At 46.9% G+C, this 20422-nt stretch overlaps 1 protein-coding gene and 1 long non-coding RNA gene across 4 annotated transcripts in view; one reads left to right on the top strand and one right to left on the bottom strand.

Annotated features, from left to right (window-relative positions):
- The first annotated feature begins 293 nt into the window (after positions 1–293).
- On the top strand, positions 294–2456 carry LOC116784308. The gene is made up of 3 exons (XR_004356020.1): positions 294–497; positions 865–2064; positions 2355–2456. It is a non-coding gene; the product is annotated as an uncharacterized LOC116784308 (long non-coding RNA).
- A 7002-nt stretch (positions 2457–9458) lies between these two features.
- Positions 9459–20422, bottom strand: part of ACSS1 (acyl-CoA synthetase short chain family member 1) — a 33081-nt gene continuing 22117 nt past the window's right edge. For all 3 annotated transcript variants that reach the window (XM_032682807.1, XM_032682806.1, XM_032682808.1), the window contains 6 exons: positions 17860–17972; positions 16802–16928; positions 15050–15177; positions 13485–13548; positions 12806–12924; positions 9459–11081 (listed from right to left, as the gene is read on the bottom strand). In XM_032682807.1, the coding sequence (XP_032538698.1) occupies positions 10908–11081; positions 12806–12924; positions 13485–13548; positions 15050–15177; positions 16802–16928; positions 17860–17972 (725 nt within the window). In that variant the 3' untranslated portion in view covers positions 9459–10907. The remainder of the gene's footprint in view (positions 11082–12805; positions 12925–13484; positions 13549–15049; positions 15178–16801; positions 16929–17859; positions 17973–20422) is intronic.

The raw sequence follows: 20422 nt of genomic DNA, 5'->3' as shown, positions 1-20422 counted from the left end.
GCCATCCCCTCGCCGCCCGTGCCCGGCCCGCCGCGGTCTCGCCTCCGCGGGGTTTTCGCCCTACGGGCTGTGGCGCTGCTGGGCGGGCCGCCGCCGCAGCACCGTCTTTTGGCTCCGCCTGGCCCGGGTCCTGGCCCGACCCCGGCTGCGGCTCCTCCCGGAGCTGCTCCCGCGGCCCCGCCCGGGGTCGCTCCGTCGCTGCTGCCGGCCAGCCCCGCTGCCGCCCAGATCCCGCCGCCTCCTTTGCGGGCTCCCCGGCCCGAGCTCCGCCGCTCGGCAGCTCGGCCGCCGGCCCCGAGCCGCCCGTGTCCGGCGCAGCAGATTGGGAAGCAGAGCCCGGGGAGGTTGGGGCCCTCGGGCGGAACGCGGAGAGCGCGATGTCTCCCGCACGGCCGGAGAAGCATCCTCTGGAGCAGCTTTACCGGGAGGGCCCGCTGCTGGGGAGCGGCGGCTGCGGCAGCGTTTACTCGGGGACACGCCTCGCGGAAGGCGCCCCGGTAAGAGCCAGGGAGGGGTCGGAGGAGGGTGGCGGGCGGCGAGCTCAGCCCCGCGCTCCTTGGCTTGCAGGTGGCCATCGAACCATCGAACGCTTGTCTTGGGATCGCATCTGGGAGTGGGTCAGGCTGGTGAATGATTGGGACCAGAGGAAGAAGCCGGAGCGTGCCGGACGGGGATGCAGCGAGGCCCGGGAGGGTGGAAGCCGGGACGCTGCTGGGGGAGCGGGCGAGGCATCAGCGGGAGTCGCGGAGCATCCCGAGCCGGGGAATGTCCAGCAGCGGTGGAACCGGGTAGGGAGCCAGCGGGGCATCGCCTGGGCTGGGAGTGGGCAGCATCCACCTGATGAGCTCTGCTTGTGTCCCATAGGAACACCAGAGTACAGCCCACCAGAGTGGATCCTCTTCCACTGCTACCGTGGCCATTCAGCAACAATCTAGTCCCTGGGCATCCTGCTCTATGAAGTGGTCTGCAGGGACCTTACTTTCTACAATGATGAGGACATTGTCCGGGGCCAGCTTTTCTTCCCATCCACATGTCTCATGGCATTAGAAACCAAGAAAAGCAGACGGTTTCCCTGTGACTGTAGCAGAGTAGGGAGCATAGCTGATGAGATGCTTCTGCCAGTGCTGGGGGAAATTGTGAAGGAAGTGGCTGAGTGCTCTCCATCATATTTGAGAAGTCGTGGCAGTCTGGTGAAGTTCCCACACACTGAAAAAGGGGAAACATCCCCCCCCGCAGCTTAATGGCATCATGGTCCTCCTGCAAACTGGGGCACAACTGTGGTGTCCTGGAACATGACATCAAGCTGGAGAATGTCATTGTGGGATATGGGCACCAGTGGGGTGAAGCTGATTGGCTTTGTTTGCAGCACCTTCCTTGAGGACACACTCTGCACCCAGATGAAAAAAGATGAAAGATGAAAAACACCCAGTTGGGGCTGGGGGGATGCTCCCAGTCCCAGGCATTGAGGGCTCAGCCTGGCTGGGCACTAGAGGTTCCCTGCTTTGCTGGGGTTGAGGAGAGTGGGATTAATTTTTCAGCTGGCTGCCAAGTAGCTTTTTGGTGGGGGAGAGGGTGGATGTTATGGAATGGGAACCATGCTGGCTCCCGGCCTTGGTGACAGCCTCTGCCAGCCACCCTGGCCTGGGCTGGGGAAGCCAGCCTGACAAAAACATGGCAAGGTGGCAGAGGACAGAGTTCCACACCCATGTGCCAGCCGTTTTCATTTGCAGGCCCTCGAGGAAGGGCTGGGGCTGGGAAAGTGGAGGTTTTTCCCTGCCTATGGGGAGCTTTATTCCTTGCGTGGAGTAGTCAAACCTTCCCCAGCCCTGTGATACATTGGTAACATTTTATGTTATTCTTGTTTCCAAGTCTTGCTTTTAATTTACTTTCATGCAACTGTTATTTGTTTTTTAAAGGAAGATTCTACCACGTGCCTGGACCAGACTGGGAAGTGCTGGGACTGTGGAGTGGATCCACTGCCAGTGCTACCCTGGCCATGACCCTTCAAGACAGACAAGAACATCATCTGGGATCAGCTTCTCTTTCAGCAGTGGGACTCTTGAGGTGGGTACCCAGCTTCATGGCATGGGTGGCAGAACGGGTTTTGGAAGATGGCAGCGGGCACACGAGCATTCTGCTCTTGCAGAATCAGCTGAGGAGGTTGATCTCCCGTGGTTAGCTGGAGGAGGTGGTTGGCACGTCCTGCCATCCTGCTCTCCTCCAAAACAGAGAATGGACTGGGAGGTTTGGGCTCTGAGCACACCCAGTGGCATGGCCTGGGCACTGCGGATAGTGGGACAGGGTGGACAGGAGCCTTCTCCCACTGTCTGTGGGTTTCTGGTTTCTCTCCCCAGGGGCCCAGCACCTCATCACATTGAAACAGCATCATCAGCCTGCAAATTTGGGGGGCAGGGGGGTGTTTATTTGCTGTCAAAAATAAATCTTTTTTTTTGTAATCAGAGTGTTTCTTTCATCCTTTTCCAAGCTTTTGATCCCTGGGTAATCTTTTTGTGTCCTTGTTCACCTGCTTCATTGCCATTGGGAGGGGATTAAGCAACCTGAAAAATGAAACAACAGCTCCTGTTTGAAATTGCAGCAGCCACTTGAGTGACCTCGAACTGCCACCCAGGCACTCATGCATTCAAAAGGCGAGTGGCTTGGAGGGATGGAATTCTTGCACCACTGCAAAAGCTGCGAGGAAATCAGAAGCAGCTCAAGCCCTGCCTAAAGTGTTTCATCTTCCTCCACCCCCAGAATGGGCAGGCAGAGCTGGGCTCCTGCAAGGTTTGAGTGCTTTGTGCTCCCTGTCTCCCTGTGCATCCTGATTGGAATAGGGCTGCTGAAGGAGGGAAGGGAATCTCAGGAGACAGGAGAGTCTCTTCTCCCCTCCCCTTTCTCTCCTCAGGAGCCCCTCTGAAAGGTACATGCCTACACTGGGTTTACATCTGACCCCTTCCCCTGCATGCCGTCAGTGGTAGGGATGGATTTTGTGGAACAGGATCTGGCTGGGACTGGTGCTGGGGGAGCCAGCCCGACAAAAACAAACACCCGTGGAGGGTAGCAGAGAGGGGGTTCCTGCCAATTCCTCAAGTTTTCCTTCAAAACTACTTTTTACTATTTTTACTGTTTCAGCACTTTCTCTGGGTTCCTTTGGGTGAGTAACCATCACAAACCCTCAAACCTTTCAGGTACTACCAAAGCAGAACTTTTTCATGCTCTTTTCTCCTTGTGATTGTATAGTCTTGTCAAGACTCTGAAAGCAAACTGATGCCGTAGGCAAAAGATGGACATTGGAATCATACAGCAATTTCAGTATGTGTTTGTATCTGCTTATCACAGCCTTCGGGTGAGCACAGCGAGGTCAAGCCCTGGCGCCCTCAAGGTGGCGCCAGGAAACCGCCAGGGCGGGAGAGGGAGTGACGGGAGGGAGAAGGTGGATTTCACTGGAGCTGCGGGCAAAATCTTCTCCGGGGGGACGTGAAGGCAGAGAGCCACTGGGGATCTCTGGGGCGCGGGTGGCAAATCCCTCGCTGGCTCCCGGAGCCGGTTTCAGGGCTGTGAGCTGGCAGAGGTGCCGGGCTCTGCTGTGGGAGCTTGTCCTCTCAACCTCTTGTGAGCCCATTGTACCAATTAACCCAGATGCGAGCGTGACACCCATGCCCGTATCTCTGTCAGCCCTCAGGCTCCCAGAACATCACCTTTGCTCCTCTCTTGGCCTTCTGGGAAACACGACGTGCTGAGATTTTTTTGTCTTCTTTGCCTTGCCCCAGAGCAGCAGTGTTCCAGAAAGGACCCTGGGTGTCAGTGCTGAGATCAGATCCACGGCTTTGTTAACTCTGCAAAAAACACTCTTTATCAAGAGCAGCTCAACAGACGAGGGCTCGCTGGAAGAGGGGACTGCCCCTGCTGTGCACTGCCAAGGAATGGGAAAGGCTATTTGGCGTCTCGCCTGGTAACAAAATATGTGGGCGTTCCACGGAGAGGTTCTAGGCCAGCAAAGGGAGGTATGGCCTTTTCTCTCTGGTTGGGTTGAATTCAGGCAAAAGGCTCAGCAGCTGCAAGAGAGCTTAGCAGCACAATTCCCTTAAGACATCTGCTTTCCTGAACAACCAGCTTAGCCCAGAACCTTACCACTACTATTGCACAACCTCTTCTAACTCTGCCATGGGGCCGCTATGATTCCTGGGAGTGCAGAAGTCTGAGGCACAGAAAAGCAAAATGACATCCCCAAAGTCCTATAGGTAGAAAAAGAAATTTAATTGAGTCTTCTGCATGACAGGTGCAGGATGAGCAGTAAAAAGCATTGGGTCTCTACTTTCCCAGCCTCAAGATATCGAAAAGCCAAAGTAAGCTTTTGTCACTGGAAATACAGGGAGTCCCAACAGCTATAGAGGAATAGAAGCAAGAGTAAAAATGATCTGGCACAGCAGATTTTATTACCAATGTTTGTAGGCTGCTAATTTTTTCACAGCTGTGACCATTTCCACCCCAAAAGGTGGTTATGTCCCCAAATCCTTCTATCCAGGAAAAAACAGGGCTGGGCTTACTGCCATGAAAAATATGCTTCGCCTCTAGACTCATCCAGAAGACAATTCTCTGTCCAGAACTGTCTGTTTTCAATGCGAAAAAGGATAACCTATTCCTGCTTAAAAACAGAAACTTGTTGCTGAAATAAATTTCTGTGGCTTTAACTGGCCACAGAGACAGCCCTTGTATATAATTGTGTTAGGCCAGAAAAGTCTCATTTTTACCAGTAAATTCTCAGTAAATAAATCAGGGTAGCTGCAGTATCAAGACACAAACTGAGGAGATGGATACTTGCTTTTCTGTCTAGACATTTCTGTGACTTGCCAGAGGGTTGCAAGAGCTAAGAGTGGCATTGGAACCTTTCCAGAACCAGCTGCTGGAGGTAGCAGGAGAAGTGGGTAATGCAGTCCCTGCATTACAGCTAAAGTGTTATCAATGTGGTATGCACCAAGTGAAACACAGTCTTCCTCACTTCTTAGTGAACCAGACACCCTGCAGAGGATGTGTTCCTGGCACTTACAAATGATCCATGCCACCTGGAAAGAATTTTTTTCTCATGTGCTGTGCTCTGGAACAGCTATGCACTTCCTACACAATGCTGTTTCTCATGTTCCCCACACGCACCCTGTTTTCACTCCTTTTCACTTGTGCAAGGTATGCACAAAGCAAGGAGATTAGTAGTTGAACTATCCATATCAGCTAATGGTAATTTATTGTTCCCAATAATTGTTCTCTGTTTGGATCACACAGGAAAAAGTGTAGAGCAGTAGGACCTCAGGATTCACACGAAACATGCAGCTTACTGACGCTGAAATGCTGGTTCTTCAACTTTGACTTGTTTTGCAGGGGCAGTTTTCTGATAAACTCATTTTCTGTGAGCAACTGTTTACAGAAAAGAAGCAAAGCAAACCAGCGATTTGGATCACAAGATGACTCACTCTGATCTCAAACTCCTTTGCCTTTCTCTGAAAGTTCAAAGAACTGAGAAAGTCACAGACTTCTTAGGCGATGGAGGGCCCAACACCTATGATGCAAAGCCAACCCATCACATCTATTTCCTTCAATGAAAATATGAATACAGAGATCATTGAAGAAACTAGTTTTGGTCAAGGACAATAAATGTATTTCAAGCATGATTACAAGTAAACAAAATTCAATTAAAGACAACATTAGACTGGGGAAACAAAAGCAAGCACATTTGCCCTTTGCAACAAACTGCAACAGGTAAAATTGACTCTGGATCACTTTTGATGAAGCTAAAAAGGCAATCTGACAAATAACCCATACATCACTCATGGTCACATAAAGGTTTCAGCAAGAATTCAACAACTCTGCTTTTTAAATGAAGCTATTGCCCCCGAGTTTGTCCCACGATCCCACAGATATGTCTCCTTCACTGATTAGTGAAGATCAGCTCTTAAGACTGCAGGTCTGGGGTCCTTGGGTAGCATTTCAAGCACTGAGGAAACCAGTGCTAGTTCTGTGGGCTGAATCCCTCCCTGAACCACAAGCCTGAGGAGGGGGGCATGAGACTGCAGCATGCGAAGCAGAAAGCACTGTCAGCACACACCAGCGCTGTTGTTTGTGAAAATGCAAAGCTCAACTCAGGCATACATACAGTGAAGAGGAAACTGCCACATTTAACAGAGATTATGAGTAAAAAGAAGAAATGGGGACTCCTCTGGATGGAATATTTAATCTCTGGAAAAAAAATTTAAAATGTGAATTTTAATTTAAGCTTTCTATGAGTAGCCTACTGAGTGAAGCCCAGTATCCTTCTTTTCGAAAATGCTAGTTCCAAGCCCTGCCTAGTTCTGTTTCTACCAGACTCAGGGTGCTATTATATGAGCTGAGCACGGGCTGTTAGCTCCAGACCCAATGCTGGTACACTTGCAGAAGTGCAGTTTTACCAGACTGAGGCTGCCCAGCACAAGCTGTGTCCACTGCAGAACACCATACTGGGCAGCACAACAGAACCACGTGCTCTCTGAATAACCTGAGGGGGTCTCTGAGCAGATGGACATCCCAAGGACCACAGCTCAGCTGTGGAAATGAGGCTTGGATGGAAAGGAACTCAAAGATCATCTAGTTACAATCCCCCTGCCATTGGCCAAAACACCTTTCACTAGACCAGACTGCTTCAAGACCCATCCAGCCTGCCCTTCAACACTATAAATGATGGGGCATCTTCAATTCCCTGTCTGCACCATAGCTGGCACAGCTAGGTATTTATTGGGGTTCTGCAGCTACCTGGTCAGACTGTAACCTCCCTGGCAGACACGGTCCCTAAGTGCACGCAAGGTGTATGCAGGTGAGGGAGTGCGCCTATCTCCTATTTTCCCTCAGCAGAGGAACTGGATGACAAACGTCTCAATGCACCAAAGCACGCTGCTCCTCACACAGCTAGTGTTTGCAAAACAGTTCAGATGAATCAAACCATGTGTCTCTGACCACTGGGTCACACCTTAGCATGGAAATTTCAGGTCAACAAGGCAAGAAAATTCTGTGTTCATAACTGTAGTGGTTTGGATTTTGTTTTCCCCCAGAGGCTAAGAAAGTGGTAGCCCCCAAGGGGTGGAAACCCCTGGAAGTTTTGAAATTCTGTCCAATGGGCACTCCTGCAAAAATGTAAACATATCACAAGCACCGGAAGAGAAGAGTTGTAGTTTTTGGGTTAGAAGAAAGTAGCCATGTTGTGAAAGCCACGAGGGAGAGGGCAGGAGCCCTCTGGGGGGGGCCTCTGCCCCCCCCACCCCAGTTGGGGACTGCAGAGACTTGGAACAGTGTTAGACCAGACTAAGTGTCTGTAGTTAAGCTGGGAGATGCTTTTCCACTGTGAGCAGCAATCAGAGATACTGAAAGCCACGGCAGCCAGCACTGACCAGAGGAAAAGCGGCGGCACAGAGCCAAAAGTTAAGAGAGAGCAACCAGAAAGAACGGCAGCAGAGAACAGAACTAAGTTTCTACAGAGAGAAAGCTTGGGGGTAAGAACTGCAAAAACTCCCCTAAACTTTCTTTGAGATCCCTCCAAGATGGAGGGGGTGGACTCTTACTGATTAGAAGTCCTAAATGGAGTAAAGGAGCTAAGAAGCTCGGTTGTCCTGAGAGCTCAGCCAGGACGGAGTGTGGGAGGTTGGCCTTGGGGGCCCTCCCTTGCTGCAAGCTACAAAGAAGCTCGCAGCCTGAGACAGGGCACAGAGGCCCTGCAAGGAGCTTGAATCTCCTGGAGATACCAGACCGTCACGAAGACCCCCTGCGTCTTTGTGATATGACCGTGGTGAAACGACCTTTGTCTGGGGTGAACGCAGCCCACGGAAGACCCCTTTGCCTGCGTCAAGGGGCCGAGAGGAGCTTGGAGGTCTCCCTCGTGAGTGCTGGCAGAGATCCAGCAACAGCTGCATGCATGAGATGAGGAGAACCTGCTGCCTTAGAAGAAGCTGCTGCCCTGAGAGACTGGAAGGGATCTGTCCTTCTTTCCCTCCTGGACTTTTATTTGGAGGGGAGAAGAGATCTGATCCATTGTAAATACTATATGTCATGGTAGAGATAGTTGTGATCGTGTGTATAATGTGTTATAGTATTTATCTGTATAGTCATTGTAATATATTCCCTTTCCCCCATTCTGAGTCTGGTTGTGTTTTGTCTGGAAAAACCCATCTCACATTGGGTTGAGATGTGGGAGGGGGAATGGAGCTAGGGAATTGGATTTTTGGGGCTATCTCAAACCATGACAATAACATAGGAAATGCTTTCTTGACTAAAAGTGTGTAATCTTGTTCAGAAGTAATTTTTCTTCCTTCACACTGTATTTCAGACTGCATGGAGACAACTTGTTTAAACAAGGGAGTCTACCTTTTCTGTCAAAAACATTAACTCTTGTCTGCTTCCTACTTGAAAATCACTTAATGGAGTGGGTTGTGTTTTTTTTTCTTTTGCAATGGCAATTAAGTAGTGTCTATCTCCTATCCAGTCAACTCTATCAAACCTTCTGATCTTCAACTTCCCAGAAAGTCCACAGGGTGTCTACTTACCTTACATAAAAATGGATTGCAGTCAGAAGGATGAGATATTTAACAAAGCATGGTATTCCCTACTGTATTACCCAGTCCCTAGAGACATTTAAAATAATTTTTTTAAAAAAGCAAATTCAACTAGTGTCCTTGAAGGAACTCTGGGATCTAAGACAACATACCTGTCTTCCAGAACACATCATCCTTTGAGCAGCCTGCTTCCCCATGTGGTAGCAGAATGTCTGCTGGCCAAAAAAAATGACCACTCCCTTCCCAGTCCTACCTGCCTTTCCTGCCTCCAGTTAGGTGCATAAATTGTCTTTCCAGTACAGAGTCCCACTAGAACCATCAGTGTTGCTCGTATTAAATTCAGGAATAAGTCACCCCTGTAAAACTAGGGCAAAAATTGGCAATTCTGCCAGTGCTGAGGGGGTTGGTAGGCTAAAACAAAGAGCTCTGTGAAACTAAGCAGACTGTCATCTCAGAAAGACAGAGGCAGAACTGCAAGCTTTGATGGAGTGGCCACAGCCACAGCACTGAAATGGTGGTCAGCAGCCTCTTGGCTTAGGGAGATTAAGATGGAGAAGTTCTGTCAGAGCCCTTGTGGCACACACTCCCAGGATCAGCACTGGGCATGCTATGCTGGTGTACACCTTGAGCTTTTGCATCAGGGAGAGAGGGAAGGAAGCCTCTACCATGCTTCTCTGATATGCTCTGTGGTCCGTCCAATCACCACGAACCCATCAGCCCGTTTAAACCTAATTTAGGAGTGGCAGAAATACCAAACGCATTTGGCACCTACAGGTTTTTCCATGACCTTCAGTGGCATAGTAGAGGAATATTTACTAGCAAGTTCTTCTGAACAGTCCAAATATGGAGTGCTTCAACTGAGATGTGTTCATGATAAAACAAGTCCAGAAATAAAACACTGACTTTATTAGCTGCAATTCTGAAAGCATATGAAAAGACAATGACTTTTCTTCCATGCTATTCTGAGGCTGCTGGTCTGGAATGCTAGTATCGCTTTCTGAAAGGCATCTAAAGAGGCACTTTTTTTTTGTGGACTGTGCGGTTTGTGGGTACCCACAGGGCACTTAGCTCTTTGGAAAATCAGCATGGCAGTATGCAGAAGAGGCAGACGTGGTAGGGCCCACTTGAAACAATAAGAATTGTCATAACTTCCAACAGGAGAATGAACCTACCTCAGCCTGTCTTTGTTGGAGCAAACAAGATTACAAGGCATTTTGGAGTGGGCTAAAATAACTATTTCTTGGTCAGAAATTACAAAACCTGGCAAGCCACAATGAACCCTCCAGCACAACTCCTTCAGCTTCAAACCTCTCCTGAGCGCTTCAGGATTTAATTTCCCAGTGCTTCTCTCACAGACAGAGAACAAACAGCACCCCTTTTCATAGCAACTTCAAGAAACAAAGACACTTGCACAAATCACAGACTGGAAACAAAGATCTACCATTTGCAGACCACCACTACTAATATGCAGAAGTGAACCACAATGGACAACATTGAGTCATTACTGATGAGGAAGAGGACAGTTATTTTATAAGCTCGGTTGGTGATCTCAATTTCTCAAGGCACAATAAGAACATGTGGGACTAAGTCTCTCCTACATAACTGGTAATGCGCTAAGGACATGTTGGAAGTCCAGTAGTAGGCTTTGTGGCTCAGCTTTGCAAGGGCAAGTGCTAGTGCTGGGTTTACCTAGGTGCAACACGAAGGGACACAGACTCACCATCTCGGGCAAATCCCAAGACACATGGTGGTAGGAACAAATTCATATGAGGAAAGCCAAAGGAGGTATTAGAATAACTGGGTAAAGTCAAGGATGAATTATCAGATTAGCCATGTCCTTCTCATTTCCCCAATAATGCACATGAAACATCTGCTAGAATATGCAGAATTGCTGAAAAGGTACTACAGTTGCAGTGAAATACAGCTGCCTGAACTCAGATACCCAAGCTGAAGGAAAAATTGAAGAAATGTACTCCAGGTTTTCTTTTAAAACAGCAAGACGTATTGTATAAAAAACATTTCCCTGTACAGTAATATTACAATGAGAAACATTAACATCTGCATCTTTCTTCAGCTAGTATTCAATTTCATCATAGCTAATGGAAACCACCAATGGCTGCTCTACAACAGCCCTAAAAGCAATGAAAAGGAGCTCACTGACTGTGTGAAAGTGCAGACTGGTCCTAGCCCTGTGCATCTCAAAGTATGTGGTGGAGTGGAAAATCTTGTTCCCCTAGAAGGAAACAGGTTTTAAAAAAACACAAAGAGAGAAGTATGTCATTTGCCTGGTTGTTTGAGACCTTCCACATTTCTGAAGGAGACAGATCCCAGGGATGCCTGTTATGAGGAACTCTTCTCCTTGTATTTCTGGTAAGCATCCAATATCTCCTTAACAACACTTGGATCATCAAGTGTGGTGACATCTCCCATATTGTTTGATTGTTCAGTGACTACTTTCCTCAGCAGCCTTCTCATGATCTTCCCTGATCGGGTTTTAGGGAGACGTTTCACCACCTGCAAAGAAGGGAAAAGACACACCTGTAATAGAACCTAAGTCCTGCTGGAAACCACAAGGAAATTTGGCTGAACTGTCCTAAGCATGGCACACTATTTCATGGCCACAGCTCCTTTGAGGCTCCTGGGAAAAAGACCATTGATCACACTAGTTTATGTCCAAGGAAAGGAGTGTAACTAGCATCAATTCCTCGTGCTATAAATTTTAATTCTTATTTTCAGTGGACTTTGTTCCCCATTGCCATGTATGTCCAGGCTGGATACTGCAGGACACACAGCTCTTTTGGGAATCAGGTCCTGAATAAGCTGTTAACTATTGAAAACTCAGGCACTAATGGTGACACAGATCTCAACACCTTACCAGAGCACATAGATATATGTATTCCCCTTTACGGGGCAGGAATATAAAGCATACAATTCTGCGCACCAGCTACAGGGTCTCCTACTCGGGATAACTCCTGTCTGCTGATGTTTTTCTCTGCCTGGTTATATCTGTCAGCCTACACACCTTCCTTCATAATCAGAACAATGTTAAATGCCTTGGCTACGCCTCGTGCAACAGACTTAGTAGCAGATTCAAAGGCTTTAGCATAAATCTGAACCTAGTGAAGAGTTTTCAGGCACTGAACAGAGACACTAGCAGGTCTCATATTTTACTATGTGATCAGGCCAGTAGGTCACAAAACTCTAAAGCATTAACTAACATGCAAGGTGAGAGTTACAGGACTTCTCTGCAGGACTACCCCTAAACACAGGGAAACCTGCAAACCTGCAAGTTCTGGAAGCTTCTCCAATCCACTGAGGGTACCTTGGACTATACCCAATGAGCCATCCTTGCCTGCTCCTGTTATATTCTTTCCTGTGCCTTGGTGTCCACCTTACAAGCATGTGGCTAAAGCAGAACCCCTCAAAGAAGTGGTGTCACTGCCTCCAAGCAGAATGGATGCAGGTGGGCCTTGGGGGACAGCTAAGAGGCAGCTTTGTAAACTCTTCCCTACCACACAAAGGGAGGTGGTGAGAGATGAGGAGGCTTGAAATTGAGCCTGGAGCTTATCAGTGCTTCCAGTGCCAGGCTGAACAGCTTCCTGTTATCCAACAGAAAACAGCCAGTGCTTTGAGATCTGAGGCTGATGCTAATTATCAATGCAAACTAGCTGGGCAGTGAGAAGTGTCACTGCCTCTCAGTGACACTGAAGGTTGTGGCATTTGGTTCATTGCACAGGGCCACAGAGAGTAGTGCTGCATTGCTTCAGCTGAGGGAGTGAGCTGTACAGAGCAGCAACACTGCTGCACGGTGAACAGGGACATCAAGCGCATACTGAAACACATGGTAGCCCTGGAGTTTCCCTCTGCAAGAGCTCCCCAAGCATAGTGCTCTCAACACTGTGCATACCATTTAAGGGGTTGTTCAGCACTCAAGGAGTGCTCTAACAAGGGAAGCTCTAACACACACTCTTTACCAACCCCACTGAGAAGCTGCTCTCAGGCTGAAGCAGCTGTGAAATCCTAGCCACTGCTGGGTCACTGCCAATACTCGGGTATGGAGAAAGCAGCACAGCCAGACCACTGCACCTGCCCTCCCCTCCCTAGGATCCCTCCAGCTAGTTCTGTTTTCCTGCTTCTTTGTCCTGCCAGAGAACTGCAGCGGCACTGCAGGCAGGAAGGTAAGGCTTGCTCAGTGTGACCATTCCTGTTCCTCGTACCAGTTTCAGTCTCCCACTCACCAGAATGTGGTCAGGCACAGCATATTTTGCTATCTTGGAAGCCACTATGGTTTTGAGCTCTTCTTTGACACGGTCTACATGAGCCACCTGCTCCTTTAGCACTACGAAAGCAAAGGCACCTGGAAGACAAATGAGCAGAAGTCACAAACCTCACATTAGATACTGGCTGGCAAGACCAGAGATGCTCGTTTGAATGCCAAGGCAGGTTTCAAATCATTCCTATGCACAAAGTAGGGACTGACAAGAAAACCACAGATCCTGTTTACAAAAGTGAGTCAGACCCCAACCCTCAAATGATGGCCCAGCCTTTTCTTGGCATCTCTGGATCAGACTGATCTCAGTGACAATGACAAGTCAACAAAAGTATCATTGTGATCAAGAGCTGGCCAACACAAATCAGCTATTTCCCATTCTGTTCAAAGGACATCTCTAAGCACAGTCCTTTAAAAGGAAGCTCTACCATATACATAAACACTATGTGCTCAAACAGTTTAGGGAATGACATCTGCACCCAGTTTAGGAAATTTTTCATGGCTGTCTTTGCCTCTTGGGGCTGAAATACAAGTCAGGCTAAGGATAACTGCCCTCCCATTCCCTAAGCATCTCCTAACATACACTTAGGTTAGAATTTAAGGGAAGCGTATGCAGATGTTGTTTCAGGACACTGCTTTTCACATACCTTCTCCTTTGATCTTATGTGGATACCCAATCACAGCTGTCTCAGGGACCTCAGGGTGATCAGCCTTCACAAAAAGTGAAAAAAAAATACACAGATCATAAAGTCCTACAGAATTTGCTCCAGTAGCTGTACGAATAAAACGTCTTGCCATATCTTGCTCTCCCCTTGACAGATCCTGCTGAAAGCACAACAGGAAAACTGGATGCTGACTTTCTACTGCATAGCCATGGCCACGTATCAGGGAGCAGCCCTGTACTAGCCCAGCTTTTATACACACAGTTAAGTACTCTTACATCCACTGCTAAGGCCACTGCACATCAAACTGAATTTGCAACAGCTGGAAATCTGCTTTCTCCTTCTTCGTGTGTGACTCTGGTCCCAGGCGGTGACTATCCACAGCCAAATCACAAGCAAAACCAGTTTCTGCAATGCTCAGTGCTACAGGAAACTGTGGACAGCAGAGCAAAACTGAAGCTGCCAACATCAAAGTCCACATTTTACTGGTGTTTATAAGTGCCCAAAGTCTATCACAAGGCAGAAATCAGACTGCTTCATCCTCCCAGAAGAGAGAAGGTTGCTTTGCAATTGCATTTTTATTCTTATGCTACACTGCAATGATTTCTTCTGTTGCACTTTAGAGTTCAAGTTAACGTTCTTCTACAGTAAGACGACTGTTTGGGTGCAGAGACCAGAAGAAATCACATATCTGAATCTCACATCAAAGAATGGATTATATTATCTTAAATTAGATTAAAATATGAAAGGAAACATCATACAGCAATCTAAGCATACAAATATATTTGCATATACACATGCATACACATCCATACATTGTGAGAGGAACTGGATCCTATAGCTGTGATCAGAAACCCACACAGACAAAAGAATTACTTTTGGAGTAGGAGAAAGTAGAATCTGGTGTTCCATGCAAACACAGCTCAGGTTTATCAGATGTTACATTTAAGTGACATTTGCAGGCAATGCACATAATATAGAAATAAATATTCAGGTCAAGCTTTAAAGATAAATGCTCTGAGGACTTTTTGTTTTCAATTTTCTGAGCTAATATTATTTTCTCTCAAAATGACAGGTAAGTTTTGCAGCTGACATAAATCAAGGCTGCTTTATGTTTAACACTTCTGAATTCTCAGGCATATTCAGCTAATTTGGATGAGCAAGAACCACAGGTTTGGGAAGGAGAGGTCAGCTGTTAGCAGAGGAGAAGGAACAAATGGGAGAGAGATTTCTGGAGGGTCCATCAGCATCCAAAACAACTGCAACAGTACAACACCACTGAGAGGAAACACAGTCCTGACAGTTCGACTGCAGGGACTGCTCACAGTGTGACTCCTCTCTCACTTGCTCATTTGTTGTCCCCTAAATAAAAGGGAGCTGTTTGTCTTGCACACTTGCTATGCTTTGTGCATCAAGCTGTGTATATGCAGGGGCAGGGGTTTGAAGGCAAGAGACCTTGAATTTGTTTAAATTCACAAAGCTGCTTTGAAAGGGTCACTGTACCCCACAGATATGCCCTGTCAAGGGACCTCTACCTGCTTGGAACTTACCATTGCATCTTCTATCTCTGCTGTTCCAAGCCTGTGCCCACTGATGTTAATGACATCATCCATGCGCCCTGTTATCTGGTAATAGCCTTGCTTGGTCCTGTAAGCACCATCCCCTGTGAAGTAGTAACCTACAGCAAAGACACACAGGTAGTCAGCCTATTATTTTGGGCTCTGGTGCAGAACAGACTATGCTCTAGGATAGCAAGTAGGGCAGGTTGGATCGGGCAGCTCACAGGCCCTCCTAAGCTTACAGCAGTGTGACCTGCTTCACACCATTTCCCACTTCCATCTGCCATCCCTGACCTTAGTCTGCTGTACCTGGGCTGTGCTGGCTCCTATAAGCACCTGAATAGCACCAAGACAGTGGATCTCAGATCTCTGCCAAGATGGACTAAATCACTGTAGGCAATCAGCAGCAACACGTGGCTGATAGTAAAACCAAGTCCAGCAACACAACACAGTGATGCATAGTTGGATTTACAGAACCAAGGGAGGCTCTCTGATCTCCCTAGGCTTTATATGCCTACAGCTGCACAGCAAGTGCGTGCTCAGGCCTGGTGCATACAGCACTAAGTTAAAACCACTTCTAATGCCATTTGCCATCATGCCACACGTTATTTGTCAAACTCAGGTCTGCTGCTAGCTACACTTCAGGACTCATAGAAAACTACAGTTGCTCAGCTGAAAGGGAGCAGTTCTATTACGTTTTGTGCATGGGAAACTGCCAGTTTTTTTAATCATTTACACTGGGATGGATGAAAAGCCATTTTTCCTCCTGGCTAACAAAGATTCACATTCCAGATAAGAGTCCCTCTCCAGCATATAAGCGTAGAATAAACACTGTTATTAGATTAGCTAAAAATAAAACCCAAACCCACCCCATGATAAACCTGGTGTTCAGAGGGTCTAAAACATTTGACAGAAACTGAAAAAGACCCAGCATTTCCTGGAAACTCCAGTGTCACTGAGGACACATCTGGATTGTGTCGGCTTTTCACCAAAGCTATGTCTGCATAAGAATTGTTCCAGTGACACATCTGAGCAGCAGCAAGTAGTGCTGTGAAATCTGAAGGTGATTTTTGCAAGATGTGTTACTGGCCAATTCATGGATTTTCAGTCATGTCATCTGCCCTTCCAGATCAATTAAACAACTGTCTACTAAATATCAACAAGACATCAGATGCAAATATGTATTGAGCAATATGGGACTATGGGATCATTCAATTTCTTGTACCAATTTCCCATTCTTATTATCCAACCCATTTTGTACAATTTTCAGGATTGTCTCTCTAGTTATTGCCTACCCCTTTTGAATCCCTTTCAGTAGTTCTCCTGAGTGAAGACAGTGGTCTTTCTTGTTCAATCTCCTAAAAAAAAAGTTTCCCTGCCACTTCTAATTACTTCCAGATGCAACTTGACCACATTTCAAAAATGCAGCCTGTGACAGCAGGTGTGAGATTGTGATGCAGGAGGTATTTTCCCATTAAATATGCCTATTTCCAAGTGGGACACAAAGCTCCAAAGAAAAGTACTTGGACTTTGAAGCTTGGGCATTAAAGTTTTCTAAAAAATACATGCCCTTTTGACAGCTATAAAGGTCAACACTACCTAAAATCATCAGTGCATGCTTGCAACATGTGACACAAGCCACCATGATCTGGATAGTACAGAAATATGAGAAAGTACTGCTGAAAATATTCAGTGTGCTTATACTGCAGTGCAAACTGCCTTCTCCCTTGGTAGTTTCCTTACCTGGGTAGGCTCTGAAATAGACATCAACAAATCGCTGGTGATCTCCATAGATTGTTCTCGCCATGCCAGGCCACGGCTGGGCAATGCAGAGCGCACCGGACACGTCATTGCCCTCTATAACCTTTCCCTGCAGGTTTGAGCACAGAAAGGATGATCAGGTGAACAAAATAGGAACAGTAAAGGCTTCTGTGTCATTGATCTGGCAAGAGTCACCCTGTTGCTCAATGCAGACTGCCAGTGTAAGGCCACAGATGGAGAAAATTAATCCACTCATGGAGCTATTATGCATTGCACTGTCTGTATCGTGCCTTCCTACCCCTTGAGGCCAGCAGCACAACAGATAAGACTAAAAGAAAAGTTAGTCTTGTGATTTTCCACAGGGCAATTCCAGCAAAGATGTGCCAAGCAGCCAGAGGATGCCTGGGATGAGGCTAGCTGAGAAATACCTGGACCTCTGCCTTCCACTTTCACTTTTGGTAATTGCCATGTTCCCTTACCAAACTGTATGTGGAAGAAAACACATGCTTTACTATTTAACAGAGCTCTGGTGTGCAGATGGGGATCATCCACACAGCTTCACAGACTAGCACCAGTTTTCTCACAGACATGCAGGGCCTCATGCCTTGCATTTCCTTTGGAAAACTCCAGTGGTCCCGTTGGCTGTTCCAGTCTTGCCACGTCACTGGATGTTGCATGCACTGCTCCAACTGTTCAGCTCCATGGTTCCCAGGAGCTGTGAGTCTTCTGATTTCTCTCATAAATGGAGGCAGCAGTTCTTAAATGGAAGTAGTGCAAGACCATAAAAGTGGCGCTGAAAATGTAAACAACTCTTCTACACATTTGCTGAGATCTTGCAATGCCCAGCTGCCAAATCTGTATGGACAAATCTGTAAGGGCAAATCTGTATGCTCTCTCTCTATAAATTGCTCATCTATTCTACCATTTTAATGGAGAAACAAGCATCCTTCTGGATCCTGTTCCTTTGCCATCTGAAAGGTGATTAAGGCAGAAACACATACCAGCTTCTCTTTTGGGCACCCAGCACAGCTTCAACTCACATTCTCATCCATCAGCACAGGCACAATCCCAAAGAAAGGTCTCATAGCCATAGCTGGAACGATCTCAGCTTTCTCCTCTGAAGGCCGTGGGGCAATGCAGATGCCACCAGTTTCTGGAAGACCAATGATATACAAATGAACCAAATATATATAGTCCGTTCAATGCTGGATGAAAGCAAATTCCAGCTCTTCTTAGGTCGAGAAGCAAACAGAGAAGCCAGTTCACAAGAAAAAGCCACTTGGAAGGAATTATGCAACACCAAGAAGCACAGCAATCTGAAAGCAGCACAACCCTGCAGTGAGCTGTAACTCACCCAGCCCCATTTCCTACACCAGAAGTGATTTTACAGGGAAAGCATAAGCATGTCAGGGGATTTATCTCCCATTGGTGCTTCTACAGCTGTCTAAGGTTAGCACGAAAAGCATTTCAGAAGTCTGAATTACTATTATTATAGAGTAGGAGATTAACCCATCCCTTACACGTAAGTTGAGCTTATCTTCTAGTCAAAATTGAACCTTTCAATCATCCTTTTTCATTCCTGCTGGGATGAACATTAAATCAAATCCCAACCTTAATGAGATCTTTTCTATTCTAAAACTAATTCAGAAACACAAGAGAGAAACAAAACCACAGAAGGCTTTTAAAAATACAGCTCAATAAATAAAGGTATGTTCTGCCACATGAAGAATGCATTCCTCTACCAGCTTTGCTGAGGTTGTGAAAATTGAAACTAGGGGTTGGAAAGGCTGAATTTGACCCCAAACTTGGATCCAGCTGCCCTGATGTAGCTATGAGGAAGGTTTTCTGAGGGTCTCTAAACTTTAGACATGCAGCAAATAGTTTCACATATGGCTTACGCATAGAATTATTCCCCATTTCACTGAGAGGCATGCATCCACTTCATGTTTCTGTTTATTTTGAAAAGAGGCACTTGTATTTTTTCAGGAAAAAGCACGGCAGACACCTGCTGTTCTCTGTTTGTACAGAAAAAAACTACATCAGAACAGGAACCTTGATTAAACTGAAGGTTGCTCTTCCTAAGCTAGTACTGATCCTGAATACAACACTTCAAGCTATGCTTCAACATGGGGTTTGCCATATTCTACACATCCTGCAGCCAGCTGCACATAAAGTCACGTTCCAAAGGGATCTGTAAGGTAGCAAGAGTGCTTTAAAAATTATTTGCAAGGTGAAGACCTATTTTAAATTGTTCTAAAAGTACTAGTTTTAGCCACTGACATATGACAGCTATCAAGGCTTCTAGGCTCTACCCTGCTCTTATGAAGCCTGTCTCTTCAGAGGCAGAGCTGGTAGAGAAATGCCATGCTTCCACATCACCTGTGCCCACACTGTGAACACAGTGCCAATCCACCTGGACTTTAGGCAAGGCCAGCAGAGTCTGAGCAGGAGATGGGGTGCATTCAAACAGACCATTGATAAATCCCATCTGGTAGCAGAGTGGAGCATGCGCTGTCTGTCACCACAGATAGACTGGACTGACCACTTGGGAGTTTCAGAAGCACCAGCCCAGTCTAAACTGCTGTAAGATCATGCCAACAACAAAAGCTTGGCTCTGTATGACAGAGAGTCTCTTGACTCTGTAGAACTTGAAGTCAGTAACAATAAGGTTGAATGCTTGTGGATCAGACTCAGGGGAAAGGCCAACAAAGCTGACATCCTGGTGGGAGTCTGTAACAGACCACCCAACCAGGATGATGAGGGTGAGGAATTATTCTCTAAGAAGCTGGCAGATGTCTCAAAATTGCCATCCCTTGTTCTTGTGGGTGACTTTAACCTGCCAGATGTCTGCTGGGAACTTCACACAGTGGAGAAGAGGCAGTCTAGGATATTCCTAGAGTATATGGAAGATAATTTCCTGCTCTGGTTGGTAAATGAGCCTACCAGGGGTGGGGCCCCGCTAGACCTTCTGTTCTCAAACAGAGAGGGGCTGGTGGGAGATGTGGTGGTCAGAGGCCATCTGGGGCACAGTGACCATGAAGTTATAGAGTTTTCAGTACTCAGGGATGCAAAGAGGGCCATCAATAAAACCTCCACGCTGGACTTCCGGAGGGCAGATTTTGGCCTGTTCAGAAGACTGGTTCAGAGTGTACCCTGGGAAACAACTCTTCAAAACAAAGGGGTCCAGGAGAGATGGACATGTTTCAAGAAGGAAGTCTTGAAAGCACAGGAGCAGGCTGTCCCAGTCTGCTGAAAGGCAAGCCGGCAGGGAAGATGACTGATCTGGTTGAACAGGGAGATTTTGAAAGAAATTAGGGTAAAAAAGAGAGCTTACCAATTACGGAAAAAAGGGCTGGCTACTCATGAAGAGTTTAGGAATATAGTTAGGTCATGTAGAAAGGAAATTAGAGAGACAAAGGCACAATTTGAACTTAATCTTGCCATTTCTGTGAAGGATAACAAAAAGTCCTTCCACAAATACATCAACAGCAAAAGGAGGGGCAAGGAAAACCTCCATTCTTTATTGGACATGGGTGGGAATATAGTTATCAAAGATGAGGAAAAGGCTGAGGTATTTAACACCTTCTTTACCTCAGTTTTCAA

Source organism: Chiroxiphia lanceolata, chromosome 3 (genome assembly GCF_009829145.1).
Source record: "Chiroxiphia lanceolata isolate bChiLan1 chromosome 3, bChiLan1.pri, whole genome shotgun sequence".
Lineage (NCBI taxonomy): Eukaryota > Metazoa > Chordata > Aves > Passeriformes > Pipridae > Chiroxiphia > Chiroxiphia lanceolata.
The sequence above is the reverse complement of the archived record's forward strand: the minus strand, read 5'-3'. Positions and strand labels throughout refer to the sequence as shown.